Genomic DNA, 17,595 nt, shown 5'->3' with positions numbered 1-17,595 from the left:
GAAAAAGATGAACAATACAGTGGAAAAATGAGAAAAATATATGACACACCATAATTCACAGGGAAGAAAAGATACCAATGGCCAAGAAACATGAAAAGATAATCAATCCCAGTTATAATAAAAGAAAAGAAAAGCCACCAATAAGATACTATTTCTACCTATCAGATAGGAGAAAATTAAAAAGCTTGATAACACCTAGTGCTGACAAGGGATGTGGTAAAATATTCTGATACATTATTGTTAAGGGTGTAAATTGGTACACTCTTTTTGGAAGGTAATTAGACAAAAATCTATTAAAATTTAAAATATACATACTCTCCAAACATGCAACTGCACTTCTAGCAATTTACCTAACAATTATACTTGCAAAAACGCAAAGAGGCTCACTCCAGTATTATGTATAGTAACAGAAATCTGGAAATAACCTAACATCCATCACTAGAAAACTGGTTAAATTATAAGATCTTCATAAAATGGAATTCTATGCAGTACTAAAACAATGAGGTAGAACTATAGGTAGTGCAAATAAATTAGGGCCAAGATAAGCAGAATAAAGCAAGTTGAAAAATAGTATGTACAGAGTAAGTCCTTTTATATGTTTTAAAAGATATGTAATATATGCTTACTTATGTTTAGAGAATGTCTGGAAGGATACTACTGTAGACAGTAGTTACCTCTAGAGAATGAGACTAGTGAGGAGGCATGGAAGGGGAAGATTTTTTCACTTTTTACATTATATCCTTCTGTATTGTTTGAATATTTTACAATTAGCTTGTATTGCCTTGAGGGCAAAATATTTTAATAAACTAATTCATTTGCTGACACTTTTTATGCAGTTGTTTCTTTGCAGAGCACAGCACTAGAGAGAAACCAGTCCCATTTCTTTCCCCACACTTTCTGAACCTTTTCTGAGCTGCACTTAGAAGGGGCCTTTTGTTGGTCAGCTGGACTGGCTCCCCCAAACAGAGGACCATTGAAATGGTGCTGAGAGGGTACTTGGACACAGACTTCCTGTGCAAGTACGTAGGAGAACATTTAGCACCTGGCAAGGCCAACCAGGTGGCTTCCTCTGGAAAGGCCTACTGTTATCAGCCTGACTACGCACACTTGTCTACTGTGGCGGACACGGACCTTTTGTTCAAAGGACTGCTCTTCATTTTATATCCTCTTATTTAAATGACTTCACAAATCAGTTTTTCCAAAGACTCTCAAAGTAATAACCTTGCCATCATCATACTTTTCTTTTTCAAGCAATTAATTAACAACCCTTTTAAACTCTAGGACAAATTCAAGTGTAAACGGGGTGGGAGCACAGGGCAACTTCTCAGCATTGCAGATGCTTCTGAGTAAGAGAACTTCTGAGTAATGTCAAGGACAATGGTCTCAGAAACTCTATCTATATTATGCTTAGGTTGCCCCAGGTCTGCAACTGACTATCAAGCTTTGGGCATGCCTCCCTCCCCTACAGATAACCTCTCTCTCCAGACTATATCAAGGACTCCAGACACTACCAGAAATTCCTGTTACTCTTGCCTCACAGAAGAGAAAAAAGTCCAAATATGCTTTTGCATTTTAAAAGATGTCTCTAGTTTCTGCTGTTCATTTTTGCACAGGCATCCAGCACCAGCAGCAAACATTAAATGTCAAGAATCTCTGTGGGCCGGCCCTGTGGCTTGGTGGTTAAGTGCGCGCGCTGCGATGCTGGCGGCCCGGGTTCGGATCCCGGGTGTGCATCGAGGCACCACTTCTCTGTCCATCCTGAGGCCGAGTCCCACATACAGCAACTAGAAGGGTGTGCAGCTATGACATACAACTATCTACTGGGGCTTTGGGGGCAAAAAATAAAATAAATAAAATCTTTAAAAAAAAAAAAAAAGAATCTCTGTTCTTCAGATTTTTCTATAGAGTCTGAAAGCTACTCTTTAAAGACTCATATTCAAGTTTCTAGAGAGGGGAAAAATGAGTTAGATGAAGCCAAAACAATGACCTTACTCCTTTAAAATCCAGCCCAAGGACATGCTTATGGAGCTGAGCAGCTGTGCTGCTGGCAGAGGGAACATAGTGAAATGAAACACTCATGGAAATCTCCCTTCCCCCGCTCATGCCCTCAGAATCCCATCCAATTATTGCACAAAAAGGCTTTTTCTTATAAACTTCTCTCTCTTCTACTTCTGTCTCCATCTTGGCTGGGAAGAAACAGCACTAGTGATGGAATGTACACAGCTCTGCAAATATATTCATGAGAAAATGCTTTGACGCCTACACAATCCCCAGCTCCCCTAGCATATACGTGCACCAGGGAAAGGGGACGCACAGAGAAACTGATAGGCATCTGCGGTTCTCTAACTCAGGCAAACTGCAGGCTTTCTCAAAACAGGCAGCAAGATTCAAGAAGGCAGACTTCTAACTGTCTCTCATTCATTAAACCATAAATTAAATAATTAATTCAATAATGAATAATTGATCATTTAAGACATGCAGCACTGGAAATACAGAAATAAACAGAGCTGTATGTGGTGCAGGGTTTGAGAGCTTGGACTTGGGAGTCACGGGTCAAAGGTTTGAATGTGGGTTCCATCACTTGGTTGTGTGACCTTAAAGCAAGCTACTCAACCTATCTGAGCCTGTTCCTATCCCTAAAATGGAGATGATAACATCTACTGTAAAAAGTGATATAATCCTAGGCCAGCCACAGTGGCCTAGTGCTTAAGGTTAGCATGCTCTGCTTCAGTGGCCCAGGTTCAGCTCCTGAGCTCGGACCTACACTGCTCTGTTAGCAGCCATGCTGTGCTGGTAGCCCACATACTAAAAAATTGAGGAAGATTGGCACGAATGTCAGCTCAGGGCAAATCTTCCTGAGCATAAAAAAAGTGATATAATCCTAACAGCAACCCCCCTCTGCGAACTCTCAAATTCCTTCTCACCTTAGTTTCTTCTTCATGTTTCCCCCTTCTCTTCCTCCCCTAAGGTCCCTCCTCAGTTTCAGTCACTTTTCCAACCTTCTTTCCTGTTTCCTCCAAGTCTTCATTCACACTCCAAGTTCAGGAGATACAAAAGAAGCAAGGCATAACCTGGAGGGATGTGCAGCTGTGACATGCAACTATCTACTGGGCTTTGGGGAAAAAAAATAAATAAATAAAATCTAAAAAAAAAAAAAAAAATTGCAAAAAAAAAAGAAGCAAGGCATAAAAGAAGTGAGAGTCATACTCCTTCCCTCTGCCTCAGCCTGCTTACCTTCTGAGGTAGGAGGTAATAGTCATTTGTCTTCATCTAATAATGGGTTGGGGTTCCCAGACAAAAATGCTTCTGTGGCAGCAGTATCTAATGGCAGCCTGATCACATTAGAGAACCCCAAATAATAGGCACTCAATATTCCTCATACTACTAGATGGCAACAGTGCAATTTCCTCAGTTGGCTGAGTACAGAGCCAGGGACAGGTCTGGTCTAAAGAATAAGATCTTTCCTTGGGATTCTGCTAAATAGCACATTTCCTGATTCTGCTAAATAGCAGGTTCCATGCAGAAACCCCTTGTCACTAAAATAAGCAACAGGCATTTCTCTGTAACTTCAAGCACAATTCTGGACTTGCCAAAAAAGAAAAAAAAAATTTATAACTGTTATTTTTGTCTTTCTAGGCCTTCATCTTTAAAATAAGTGTCTTGAATGGTCTCTAGCATTTCTTCTAACATCAACATTCCAGAATTCTAAAGTAAAACTATTTAGCTACCACATATCAGGATTCAAAAATTCTGCACAAGGTACTCTTCATGTCCTAATTATAGTCATGCATTACTTAGCGATGGGGATACATTCAGAGAAATGTGTCGTTAAGTGATTTCATCATTGTGCGAACATCATAGAGTGCACATACACAAACCTAGATTGTACAACCTACTACACACCTAGGCTATAAGGCACTAATCTGATGGGACCACCGTTGTATGTGCACTCCGTCATCAACGGAAACGTCCTTATGCAGCCCATGACTGTACACACAATCCTCTGCAATTAAATTTGAGGTCCTCTATTTTATCCTGATGGCAATGAAGACCAGCTGGTTCTAATGCTCCATAAACTGTTAAAATCATCATGTTATGTACTTGCAGAGCATTATCATCATCTATCTTCCTGTCTCTGGACCAACATTCCTTCATTAAATAATCCTATGTAGAATGCAAACAAGGTGTACGATACTGATAGTGGCTTTCCTCTTGCTTCCTGCATTCAGTCCTTTAATCACTTTTTTTTCCCTCCCCAAAGCCCCAGTACACAGTTGTATATTCTAGTTGTAAGTCATTCCAGTTCTTCTATGTGAGCCGCCGCCACAGCATGGCTACTAACAGATGGGTGGTGTGGTTCCGCGACCGGGAAGCTAATCGGGCCGCCGAAGCGGTGAGCACTGAACTTTAACCACTAGGCCATCGGGTCTGGCTCCCTTTAACCATTTTTTGGGCGTGTGATTTTCCTCTGAAGGCTCTCCAAGTTCATGACATCCTCAAGCTGAAGTCTGGAACTGAAGAAAATATTCACCAAAGAATCTGTAACACACACACTCACATTCCCACACTCTCACTCTCTCTCCCTCTCCCTCTCTCTCTGAGGGCTCTTTGAGGGTAGGCAATAGTTGTACTCTGTGTATTGTTTGGTGTTCGTGTATTGTGGAGACTAAATAAGTATTAAAACAACAAGCACAATCACATTGCTGCTATAATTTCAGTTTTGGATTCGATGGTTGCAGGGAGGAAATCTTCTGCTCACTCACATGATTTTTTATCTGGAAAAGCTACAAGTGTTTTAGATATTGTGTTTTAGCAAAATAACAGACCATTTTAAAACAAAGGTTCCCAGGAGAATAGGAGCAATTGCTTTCCACAAAGGGCTGAGTAGTTTTTTTGTTCCTGGATGGGCTTTCTGTTGATTTAGTCTACACTTGTTTTGACAGCCACTTACAGTCCTTGGTGGGTAAAGCTGAGCTAATGCTGCTCATGGAAAGTTTTACAAACACACAATCACTCAAACACAATACGCTTGAGCAGAGGACTCCCGCTCCAACAGATGTTCCTGACCAGGAGGAAGGGAGGGCAGTTAATTTTCCAAATGGAGCATGCTGATCAGAGGAGGGATCATAACCAAGTTCAAAGCAGAGATTTTCAAATCTAGTTCAGCTCTCAGAAAGAAGCATGGGCCTCCACTTCTCTCGTGCTGTTAGTGGTAATCACAACCGGGACCCAAGCCACAGCACTCACAACCTCACTTATTCAACTCCTAGTTGCCAAGCCCTGGGCTGGGCCCTTTACATAATTATTTCCTTTTCTCCTCAGTCACTGGAGCTGAAGAAACCAGGACTCAGAGAGGTTAAGCAACTTATCCAAAGTAAGCCAGCTAATAAGTGACTGTGCCTGAATTCAAATCCAGCTCTAGCCTCAGAGAAGGAGTAAATCAGGCCAGCGCCATGGCTTAGCGGTGAAGTGCACGCACTCTGCTGCTGGCAGCCCGGGTTCGGATCCCGGGCGCGCACCGACGCACCGCTTCTCTGGCCATGCTGAGGCCGCGTCCCACATACAGCAACTAGAAGGATGTGCAGCTATGACGTACAACTATCTACTGGGGCTTTGGGGGAAAAAATAAATAAATAAAATTATAGAAGTAAATTAAATTTAATATAGATTCGAGCCAGATAAAACGTAGGCCAATTTTGAAGAAAAGCCTTGGCTGCAAGTCCAAATATTAACAAACAGTAAAAACACAATTTATTTATTTATTTCATTTTTTTTTTAATAATTTTATTTATTTATTTATTTTTTTCCCCCAAAGCCCCAGTAGATAGTTGTATGTCATAGCTGCACATCCTTCTAGTTGCTGTATGTGGGACACGGCCTCAGCATGGCCGGAGAAGCGGTGTGTCGGTGCGCGCCCGGGATCCGAACCCGGGCCGCCAGCAGCAGAGCGCGTGCACTTCACCGCTAAGCCATGGGGCCAGCCCTAAAAACACAATTTAGACCAATAATGAATGACCTGCCTTAAGAATGGGAAGCAGATGAGACCAGGGTCATGGGGTAACGGACAGGACAGGTGGTATGATCCCTACCAGGCCCCATTCACTGTCATCATCTCTCTCTCTCTTGCCCCTTCACCCTCCCTCCTCTTCCCAAATTCTCCATCTCTTTTCTTTCTATATCCCTCTTTTTTTTTTCTTTTTATACTGTAGTCTAGTGAAGAATATAAACTTTGCCTTCAGATGATCCTGTGCTCAAATCTAAGACTCATTTTTTTTTTTTTTTTTTGTGAGGAATATCAGCCCTGAGCTAACATCCATGCTAATCCTCCTCTTTTTGCTGAGGAAGACCAGCTCTGAGCTAACATCTATTGCCAATCCTCCTCCTTTTTGCCCCCCAAAGCCCCAGGAGATAGTTGTATGTCGTGGTTGCACACCCTTCTAGTTGCTGTATGTGGGACGCAGCCTCCGCGTGGCCAGAGAAGCAGTGCATCAGTGCGCGCCTGGGATCCGAACCCGGGGCCGCCAGCAGCGGAGCGCACGCACTTAACTGCTAAGCCATGGGGCCGGCCCTAAGACTCATTTCTTATTGTGTGATTTGGGCAGATCATGTAACTTCTCTAAGCCTAAATTTCCTCAACTATGAAAGAAGGATAAAATCTTCTACTTTTTAGGCTGTTGAAGGGATTAAATCAGATAATGTGCATTAAGAGATGACCAGGTCACTAGAAGACTAAAGGGGAATTTTTTCACTTTGAGAGTCAGTGATGTTGGTGGAAATGGCATACAACTTAGAGTTCTAAGGGTGATAACAGTCCTTCCTTCACAATAGGAAGAGACCCAGGGATGAAAAAGGCACAGTCCTCCAGGGACTTGGTCCCTCACTCTTTGCAATTAGAATCAGTGCTTGCAAATCCATGAGATTCTTTAGTGCAAGAAGATGATTTAAATAAGTCTGAGTCAAGGTCAGAATGAGATATGATACACACAACAGCAGAGATGAATCTCAAATACATCATGCTAAGTGAAAGACGCCAGACTCAAAAGGCTACATACTGTTTTATTACACTTATATGATATTCTGTAACAGACAAAACTGTAGGGACAGAAAACAGATCAGTAGTTGCCAGAGGCTGGGAGGAAGGAAAATAGTTTGATTACTAATGGACATGGAGGAATTTTGGGGATGATGCACTGTTTTATGTACTGACTGTAGTGTAAGCTCATAGACCTATACACTGTACACTAAAAAGGTGAATTTTACTGTATCTAAATTATACTTCAATAAGACTGACCCCTCTCCCCCTACCTCCCAAAATATGATCACAAATGCTGTAGAGAGAATTGTTGTACTTTAGGAGAGGATGAACTGGATGACATCTAAATTCTTTCCCACCCCAAGTCCTATGATTTTATGACAATCTCCCTCTCCTACTCCTGGTGACCTCAGAGCCATAGTGATTAGGATTAAGTCTGGGCTCCAATTTCTGTGTTAAAGCAATGAGTCCCTCTGACTAAATCAAGTGGATATCAGTCTTGCCACCACTCAGGGATCTCTGGCCCTACTTCAGACTATGACAGACGTTCCTTTCCTTCTCTCGCCTATTGTGACTCCCCTTCGGACTGATGAGGACCTTAGACAATTAATAAACAAGCCAGAATAAACCTTAGGAGACGCTGATTTTCTCTCTATGTACAGGCTTCCTGTCCAAATCCCGTTTGATCTTTCCACTGAACTTCAAATCAGGCAACAAAATAAGAATCATATTTATGAATTTCCCTCCTCTATGGACTTCTGGGCTTCCACTATATTATTTTTATACACTTAAGCTACATAAATGTAAAATGCGAGCCTCTCACCAAAATCATACCCAAACTTGTTGATATATACAGATAGATATAGATATGTCGTTTTTTTTGTTTACACACCTCCCAGATTATTAATCTATCAAATGTTACACAAAATAGTCAATTTTTCTTATATGCAGAACAGCCCTAAGCATGCTATAGCCAGGGAGGACTAAAATAGCCATCAGAATGCTCACACTTTCTGCTAATAGAAAGACCACTGTCTTCTTTGCCACAGAGTCACAACTGTGAACTGCTATAGGAGTCCCATCCTCTTATTTGAAAGTCAGTTCCTTTCCTGGCTCTTCTTGGAGGATCTCAGTGGAATAGTTACAAACACCAATAACCAGAAACCTCATGCATGCTTGAAAGCTGGAATGAAAATCAAGGACCACAAGACAACCCTAGACTTGCCAGTGCCCTCATATTCCAAAGGACAGAGAAGACGTGGTAGGGACCAGATAATGTCCACACTGCTCTTTTCTGCTGAGCATTTATAGCAAATGCTTTGTGACTACAAAAGTGGGGTGCTCATATTATAACAGAAGGGGCTCACAGTGGTCTAGGGTCTTGTTTCCACATGTTCTTCTCAGAAGGGAAGAATGGGGGAATTACACTTCCATGGTTTAGAACTATCCAGTCATCTTCAGAAGTCTGCATCAGCAGAAAATAAGTACCTCGCCCTAAGTCACTCAAATGATAACATTGCTCCTTTGGCATAATTAGAAAAAAATTCATAAAAGACTAAAATACTTAGCAGAAAACACAGTTTGGCATTTTATTCAAAGGTATACAGATTGACAGGCAATGCTTGTCCAGGGTTCTCCCCAAAATATTTCCATTTTCAATGGTATTTCCTAAGGACATATTCCTACAGTGTTTTTTTTTTTTTTTTTTTTTTTTTTTTTTTTTTTAAAGATTTATTTATTTATTTTCCCCCCAAAGCCCCAGTAGATAGTTGTATGTCATAGCTGCACATCATTCTAGTTGCTGTATGTGGGACGTGGCCTCAGCATGGCCGGAGAAGCGGCGCTTGGGTGCACGCCCGGGATCCGAACCCGGACCGCCAGCATCGGAGAGCGCGCACTTAACCGCTAAGCCACGGGGCCGGCCCTACAGTGTTTTCTTTCATACGTAAGTTATGATGATACTGACCCACAAAATGCCAAATAAATGTTTTTTCTAATTTTAAGGATGGACTTTCACAGAGAATATCCTGGTAGCTGCTAGAGTGAGGGCTATTGTCTGTGATCATAGAATTGAATGAGTCAAGGCTTGCTGGCCATCATGGGGACTAAATGCATGACTTTTGACAGTGCTCAAACCAGGACAATGCTGCTGCTTCACAGAAGCAGACAGAAGTCCTGTAGACCCACCTGGCCAGACCTGCTGCCTCAGTGAGAGAGCTAAGTAGAACCACCAGACACAGGACCGGTGACCAACAGCCTTAGCTGGCGAAGCCTTAGCTGATCCTCTCAGTCCTCAGCAGATCAACAGAATTCACATTTTAACATCTTTGCAAGCTGGCAGACTAGCTGTCTAGCCCTTTTACACTCAGCCTAGGAGAAAAGCACAAGCCTAAGGTTCAAAGAAGATACTAGCCTCTAGGATTCCTGGGCCCTCCTGCTATATACAACACAAGGCCAAGTTTAAAGTGAGTCCATTCACCTACCACAGCAGCAGAACACTACCTTAACTAACTTGTACCCACCTGAATCAAGCCTAAATGGACACTAGCCAACTACCATACCCTGAGCAAGCAGTCTTTTCCCATCTCCTTTGCTCTTTCTGCAACGGATGCTTCTCACTACCACTTCTCAGATCAAAACATCATTAGTTTCTGACCAAACTATCTTAAGTAAGAAATAGCCAGGGCCCAGATTCCATGTTAATTTCCCAATAATTATCCAGTTACAAAGAACTGAGGAGAGTGAAGGAGAAATGACATTACCACATCCTGAGATGCATACTCGGGGTCCTCTGGGTTGACCGACCAGTAGCAGTAATCAAAGCCGAAGGCCACAACCTTCTCCCGGGAGTCGCCAAAGCCATCTGGTCGACCATCCACCTAAAATCAAACACAGGATCCAGTATCTTCTCTATTATAATATCAGAATCTGGCCAGTGGCACTTGATTCCTCTCTGCTGTAGTTAGAGAGACTTGGACTGGTCATAAGAATCTTTATATCTACTTGAAAAAGAAAAAAAGTAACCTTTGTCCCCATCTCATTAAGTACAAATAAAGTGCCAGATAATTAAACTTGTCTATCTTACTATCATATATCTGCCTAAGTATGAACCAACCATATGAGGCATAGGACAGCTTAGGAGAGAAAGCCTTTCCCTCTCTGGTCATCTTCTTATCACTATCATTTTTCCTCTAAGTATTTCTGTACAGGATACTGAGAGTGCATGAGTAGTTCAGTCCCTGGGCCTGACAGGCTCTATCAATCAAAGGCTTTCACAGAGGTCCCTGGGTAACCACGCTCAGTGAATTAGAAAGCACATTAGACAGAAGAGCTAGGACCAATCCAACTGCCCAAGGCAGACGAGGGTAAAGCCAGAGCTTAGAACTGCATTGACCTCCAGGTACTGGGGAGATGTCATTACTCCCAGAAATGTCTTGTCTTACTATTTAAAATTTAGATTCTGGACAGGGAGAGACAACCCCTAGCACTAGCCACCATAAACTACAGTAGAAAGAGGCTGTCAGAATGACAGATTCTTAGTGGATAACTGACCTCAGGGAAGTAAGCAGCTAGGGAGATGTGCAAGAGGAAGATTCAAGTTTGATCCTGGCCAGGATTTATTCTTAAGAACAAAAATATGAGCTTTCAGAACAAAGCAGCTGAAGTGATTAGGCAACAGAGATATAAATAACAGACAGCAGAGAATAAAAGGTCTTTTTCCCAGGGAGCTCCTGTTGAAAGTCTGGCAGGTCCCGATCTTATTTAGCAGAGAGCTACCGACAAGAGGAAACAGATTACATCAGAGTAACACAGGAGTGGGCATGGCTGGGAGGCCTGGGGTCCAGATAACCCTTACTCTTGCAAATCGGCTTCCTCAGCTCTTAGGAATGCTGAGTACCACCTGCAAGCTGACTACAGCAGCAGTCACATGGCCAGGCTCCCTGTCTCCCTCCACTCTCCAAGGCCCAAAAAGAAAGAATCTCTTCCACTTCCGCTGGCCTGGTAAATAAGGAAACGGGATGGAGGAAATCAGTCCTAGGAGGGGGTAAGGGATGGAGGAGGAAGTTCCTAGTGTTTGTCCAATTGTGACTCAAAGGTCAGTCAGTCAGATCTACGAAAGAGAATTTGTAGCAAAACCCAGGTTAGTGATCGACTCCCTTCTGGGATCTGCAGGCTTTTACTTGGACCTCATTATGCCCAAAATGAATCCTGTATTAGCAGATGCATACTAAAACCCCTAGTAATGTCTCTAGATGAAGTGATATCAAGTGAGAGGCTTGAGACAGTCTAACTGGTGGTCAGGTGAGTTAAATATACACATGGATTGTGCCCAGCATGATTTAAGCTAGTCACGGCCCCCATAACATCCCTTGTGTTTCCTCTCAAAGTAGTTACTGACCAGTTTCCAAAACAGTTGCACCCTATTTGAGAGAACTTGGGCTGCAGCAGCCACATCCCCTACACTTCTTTCCTGCTTTATTTTTATATTTGCTTTGTGGTTGGTCAAAGCTCTTCCCACAATTCCCCTTATATGCCCTTCCCTCTCCCACTACTCCACTCTAAACACATTCACATACACACCTTCATCCCAGAAGCCCCTGTAATAATACTAGCTCCTCAGTGGAAAGAAAAAGGAAAAAAATTTCAGGCTTACCTTTAAATTCCTGATTTTTGCCACTTTGCCATCAACTTCCACAATAATTCTTCCCCCTTCTTTGGTCTCCCTAAAAACAAGACCCAAACCCATATGAGAAGAAACATTGCTTTTTTTTTTGTTTCTTAATCAAGAAAAGAGGAGCTGAGACCAGTGCTATTGGGACAAAATGCTTCCCTACTGCTGCCTCCACAACTGGGGTGTCTGTTTCCACAAACAGCTGTAATCATCACATCCAGCAGTCCCCCAGCTAACATGCTTCTCTGGATCGTTAGAATTTGGCTCTGGGACAGCTAACAGTTACCATTATTGAGCACCCTCTATGTCCTAGGCACTGTATTAGGTACAGTACATATTGTACTTCATCTTATGCAATCCTCCTAACACATGCTCCTGACATAGCTTCCTAACATATCTTCATTTTTTCACAGATGGAAGATTAAAGCTGAGAGAAATTATGTAACTTGTCCGAGGTCACACAGCTAACAGGGGCAGAGCTGGGATTTAAACCCAGATTTGTCTGACCACAATGCCTGGGCTCTTAACTATACCTTAGAAACCAGGCTTGGAAACCCTGGAGAACATCCTCGGTTCAGCACACAACATGGCATCACTTCTCGATTTTTCTGGGATTTTTGAGCACAAACAGCAATGAAAAAGATTGTGGAGTCTTCTCTGTTGAGATCCTGAGAACATATTTCCCAAATCCTTTCTTATGTCTTCCTAAATTGGAATGAGAGCCAAGATCCTTACGAATCTTCCTAAGTTGCAGTTATGTAGTAACACTAATAACTAACCAACCCCCAAATTCGCTTTAAGGAGCTTAATCCAAGAGACCCATATACCTGAAGCCCAAAATGAATGGAATATACTCCATTCTAGACATGAAATCCTTTTTCATAACATAAACAGTTTTAGCTAATGTGCTCAAGGCCAGAATGTTAACAGATAAGAATTAAATTCATTAGCACTTCCTCCACTACGATGAAAGTTACCAATTAAATTACTACTAGCCTGGCGCCTGAAAGTTGATAAAATACGTTAGGTCTCATTTTTATCCTTTCTCAGGGTTCCCAGGATGTGACCTTGAGGATTAGGTTGTGGGGCACTCAGCGAGACAGGGGTCTTTTAGAGTTAAAATTATTTCTTTAAACCTGTCAGTGACTCGGGGATAAAGCCCTGGATAGGAAATTTCCCTCTCCCAGGTAATGACATTTCTGTTACTTAAATTTCCTCAAGGCCCTGATGTTCTTTCCTTTGAATTTCATATTTGATAGTACTTAAGGCAGCAGAGATATTCTTAGTCCCCCAGGATCATAAAACTGCATCCACTCCTCCCCCCCTCCACCCACCACCAGCCCTCAGCTCACCTAAAGAAAATCTTTCATTTTTGCTGTTAACATTTTACAAGATAATGTTTTTTTCCTTTCTGCATTTTAAACAGGTTTTATTATCCCTCCAGCCACTATAAAAGTAACACACAGATTATAGTATATTTGGACAATAAAGAAAATAAGAAAAAAATCATGCAATAACTTTTCCAAATCTATTATCTAATTTTTTTACTTTTGCCCTTTCTTGAGGATTCATCTAGGACTCTTGGGCATAAAGCAGCCAAAAAAAAAGTGTTCTGAACTTGACCTCTTGCAGAAAGATATGACACTATAGGAGGGTGAAATGCTGCTCCTCCCCTGCTTAGATCACTGCCATTGGTAACCTAGTGGTTCCAAAATATTCTAAAACAAAATGAGGGCAAAAAAACCTCAACTGGGGAGCTAGCCGCACAGAGTTCAACATAAGTCTACCGAGGAGGAGCCTTACACACGGCAGAGTGGCGCTACTACCACTTGCCTCTGGGTCCTGAATTCTACCAACAGGCGTTCAGTCCTTACGGTTAAATGTTTTGCACAGGGATAAGTCCTTAGTTACACATTTACTCCTAGGACAGTGTTTCTCAAAGTGTGGTCCACAGGCCACCTACATCAGAATTATGGAGACCGTGGCTAGTTAATTCAAATTCCTGTTAACAAGCTGCAATATAATAAGCTCCCCAGGTGAATTTTATGCATACTATAATTTGAGAACCACTGTCCTAGAGGGGAAAATAACCAAGCTATTACTTGTTATCTATTCATTTGTAAAACTTTAAAAAAACAGCTAAGTATAGGGAGGAATAAAAATGGTTGTTAAAAATTATATAGCTAACACTTTATTAGACACTTAAAAAGAGCTAGACTCTGTCCTAAGTATTTTTAATGTATTCTTTCATTTAATCTTCATAAAAAACCACCGAAGTAGTTATTTTTTTATTTTTTATTTTTTGTGAGGAAGATCAGCCCTGAGCTAACATCTGCCAATCCTCCTCTTTTTGCTGAGGAAGATGGGCCCTGGGCCAACATCCATGCCCATCTTCCTCCACTTTGTATGGGACGCCGCCACAGCATGGCCTGACAAGCAGTGCGTCGGTGCGCATCCGGGATCTGAACCCACGAACCCCCGAGCCGCTGAAGTGGAGCGTGCGCACTTAACCACTTGCGCCACCAGGCCAGCCCCCGAAGTAGTTATTTTATAGGTAAAAAATAGCATAGAAAGGGAATATAGTGTATGAAAACTAACTTTTGATAGGGCAGTGGGGAGCATTCCAGAGCCTACAGTATTGGCAGAAGAGAACATGTTCTCTCAATGATGAATGATTTTGGATAGACAAGGGGCAGCATCTCATAGTGAGATACGACTTCCTCATTATTGGAAACAACTGTGAGGTAGAGGGGAGGGCATCAAAATCACTTCCCATGTTATCATTTTACTGAGCGTCAGTTCTAGTCCTACTAAGCAAACAGGCATTTGATTGAGAAAGAAGTGCAACTTTTCCGTAATCTCAGAAAGGAGCAGCTTGGTCTGGTGAATCAAATCTTGGCTCTACCTACTTTTACAAGACCATCTTCTCATCTAGAAAAACAAAATATAGAAGCTTAGACCAGATGATCTCTAAGATTTCTTCCCAAGTACAAGATCAGAGTCAATGACTCTGTTAATAAGTCTACACCAACGACTTATTTGAACGTTGGAACAATCCACATAATCAGTGGATTCCCTAGATTCAGATGAGCCTCAGTGAAGATGGTGAAAGTTAACAAACTCTGGAGAATAACTACATCTCACAGAATTCTGTGAGAAGAGGGGAGTGGTGTCGACTTCTTAGCTGTGGTCACATTGGGTTTATCCATATTTGCTGCAGAGTCTGTGCTCCTGAATCCAGCCTGCTATAATCTGCTCACACCTGGATATCTGCAGTGTTGGTTCTACCACTTGCTGCTCAAGGCTCTTAACCTGAGCTAAAAGTAAATAAGCTTTTGTGCTCTTCTTTTCCTCTCACTTTTGTTTGATGAGATATGTTATTCTCCACTGTGGCTGCAAATAACAACTCAATTTCAACAGCATTTTTTAAAATGAATCCATGTTATCACAAATTCCAAGTTCCCGAGGAACTGAAAAGTTACTGTTAGGAGTGGTTAGTGTTGTTATCCTGAGAACCCTAAGAGAACAGTTCTGCAAACAGAGGATCTGCCAGAGGCTACCTCCAGGAAAGCAGCTGCACCTATGAAAACCCCGCAACTCTGAGCCACCACATCCAGTAATGCAGAAGCCAGATGTCATAAGCCATTTACCAATCTAAACACAGCAGTTCAGGCACATGCTGCTTTTCTTCTTTCTTCATTGTACCTCTTTTGTCTTTTTCCTATTTTGTTTTTCTTGTTTCTTTCCCCCATCTATTGCTTTCCTCATTATTGTTATTTGCATGACTTTTCAACATGAGTCCATATCAGGACAAACAAAATCCCCGCTAGTACCAAATTTGACTATGGGGGACAATGCCTTTTTTGGCCCTTCTGCCCAATTTTCAAGCCCTTTTATGTCCTGGAAATTTTTAAACCTCCCAAATAATTCCAGTATGTGCCTTCTGGTCCCAAACCACATTCTGCCGGCTTTATCTCCACCACTCACCTCCCTCCACACACCCTCTCCTCAAACAACCAAAACTTTTCTGTTTCCTCACAGCATAAGTCCTTTTCTCTCAGTGTTCTTACTACACAGAGTGCTCTTTACACCTTCTCCACCTATCAGCAAACTCTAATAGCTCCTTACAAAACAGTTCAAACACCAACCCTTCTGTGAAGCCTTTCCAAACCCATCAATGAAAAGGGGAAGAAATTATGTGGCTGCACACTGGATGCCTCAAGAGCTGAGAAGGGCAGGATCAGATTAACCCGTGAGGACATAGGCCTGACGACGTTGAGGGAAGGGCTTAGAATAACTTCCCCCTACTTCACAGTTCTGCTGTGGAGCACAGGAGGGAACTACGATCTTTCTGGGCCTCAATTTCCCTCTCACGCCTTACAATCTGCCTTTCTCCACATCTTCGCAGAGAACCCATGTGCACCCAGGAACACACACAATTCTGCCTCAGCTGTTGCCGGTACTCCAGATCCACCAAGAGAGGAGACTGCCGGCCCCTCTCCCCGCGTAAAGATATTTTCCCAGCCCTTCCCAACGTACCCAGTGAGAAAGGCCCAACCCGTGCATCAAGCCTAGAGCCGCGGTTCCTCAAAACTCCTGCTGGCAGGACTCCAGAGACACCTACACAGGACAGCCCACCCCTGAGGCCATGTAGGAGCCGCTATCCCCCGGGCACGACGCGAAAGCTCGACCAGGAGCCTTGTCCCGCCAGGCCCTTCCGGTTTCCGGATGCTGGCCCCTGGGCCACTTTGTGTCTGACTTCTCCGGGCCACTATCACTTGAGAGGGAAGCAGGGACCTTGCCCTCCTCTCAGTTCATTTGACGCCTCAGGCATCCCCTCCCGCCCAGACTCACCTCTTGCTAAGAGGCCGGACCCTCACAGCCACCCTCACGTTCGCCATCCCTCGTCCACGGCCCAAGCCCGGCAGCTCGACCCAGCTGCAGCATCCCCGGCCCCAGCCCCAAGCCCAGGCTAGGCCCAGCCCCAGCAGGGTCCCGCCCGCCCCACGCGCCTCACGGGACGGCCCCGCCCATGCGCGCGCCGCAGCCCGGCCGGGGCGGTGCCTACAGAGCCTCGGCCAATCCTGAGCCCTGTGGGCGGGACGAAGCCCGGCCCGCCCCGCCTCGCTCCGCCCACGCACCTCCCGGGACGGCCCCGCCCAAGTGCGCGCCACAGGCCGGCCTAGGCGGTGCCTGAGGAGCCGTGGCCACTGAGCCCCGCAGGCGGGAGAGCGCAGAGCCCGGCAGGGTCGGGTCGGGTCGGGTCGGGTCGGGCCGGGCCGGTCTACTAGGAACTAGCTTTTGTTCTCCGACAGGCCGACAGTCCTATATACAGTCAATTGAATCTGTTAAGTTTCGGTTAACGCCCGACAGTTTACAGAGCAATTTGCTAAATACTTTTATTCACTGCCTTGGCCTGAGCTGTCAATTCTGTGGTTAAATTTTAAGGGTAGAAATGAAACGTGGAACACCCATGTTTCTGAGTTTCCAACAAGGTAGTGTCTCTCTTTGAAGAGGCATTTGGAGTGTGAAGGAATTTAGAGTCTACTGGCGAGCTGTGCCAGTACCTCATGGCCACCCCTGGCAGTGTTTGCAGTCGCAGAGAGAATGAACTGGTTCATTAATTCGTCCAAGAAATAACTATTGAGTACCTACCTAGAGTCAAGTGCTGTCCTAACGCACTGAGGAAACAGTCCCTGCCTTCGTGGAAATTAGAATCTACAGGGAAGGGAAAAGAAACAATAAATACATAAATATATAATGTGTCAAATGGTGCTAAGTGCAATTGGAAAAAAAAAAAAAAAGGAGGATAAGAAGCTGTGGTAATGGTCTCTGCGAGTGTGTGCCTATGCGAGGAAAAGGTGCTATTTTATATAGGATCTTGAGGAAA

At 43.5% G+C, this 17,595-nt stretch overlaps 1 protein-coding gene across 4 annotated transcripts in view; it reads right to left on the bottom strand.

The window, feature by feature from the left end:
- The window catches only part of STARD9 (StAR related lipid transfer domain containing 9), a 119,733-nt gene extending 103,080 nt beyond the window's left edge, over positions 1–16,653 (bottom strand). For all 4 annotated transcript variants that reach the window (XM_087425982.1, XM_087425947.1, XM_014780610.2 and 1 more), the window contains exons 1-3: positions 16,560–16,653; positions 11,688–11,757; positions 9,796–9,912 (exon numbers count right to left, since the gene is read on the bottom strand). In XM_087425982.1, coding sequence (XP_087282108.1) covers positions 9,796–9,912; positions 11,688–11,757; positions 16,560–16,606 — 234 coding nt within the window. In that variant the 5' untranslated portion in view covers positions 16,607–16,653. The remainder of the gene's footprint in view (positions 1–9,795; positions 9,913–11,687; positions 11,758–16,559) is intronic.
- Positions 16,654–17,595: the final 942 nt, after the last annotated feature.

Source organism: Ceratotherium simum, chromosome 3, assembly GCF_057802395.1.
Source record: "Ceratotherium simum simum isolate JZ-2026a chromosome 3, ASM5780239v1, whole genome shotgun sequence".
NCBI classification, from domain to species: Eukaryota; Metazoa; Chordata; class Mammalia; order Perissodactyla; family Rhinocerotidae; genus Ceratotherium; species Ceratotherium simum.
The sequence above is the reverse complement of the archived record's forward strand: the minus strand, read 5'-3'. Positions and strand labels throughout refer to the sequence as shown.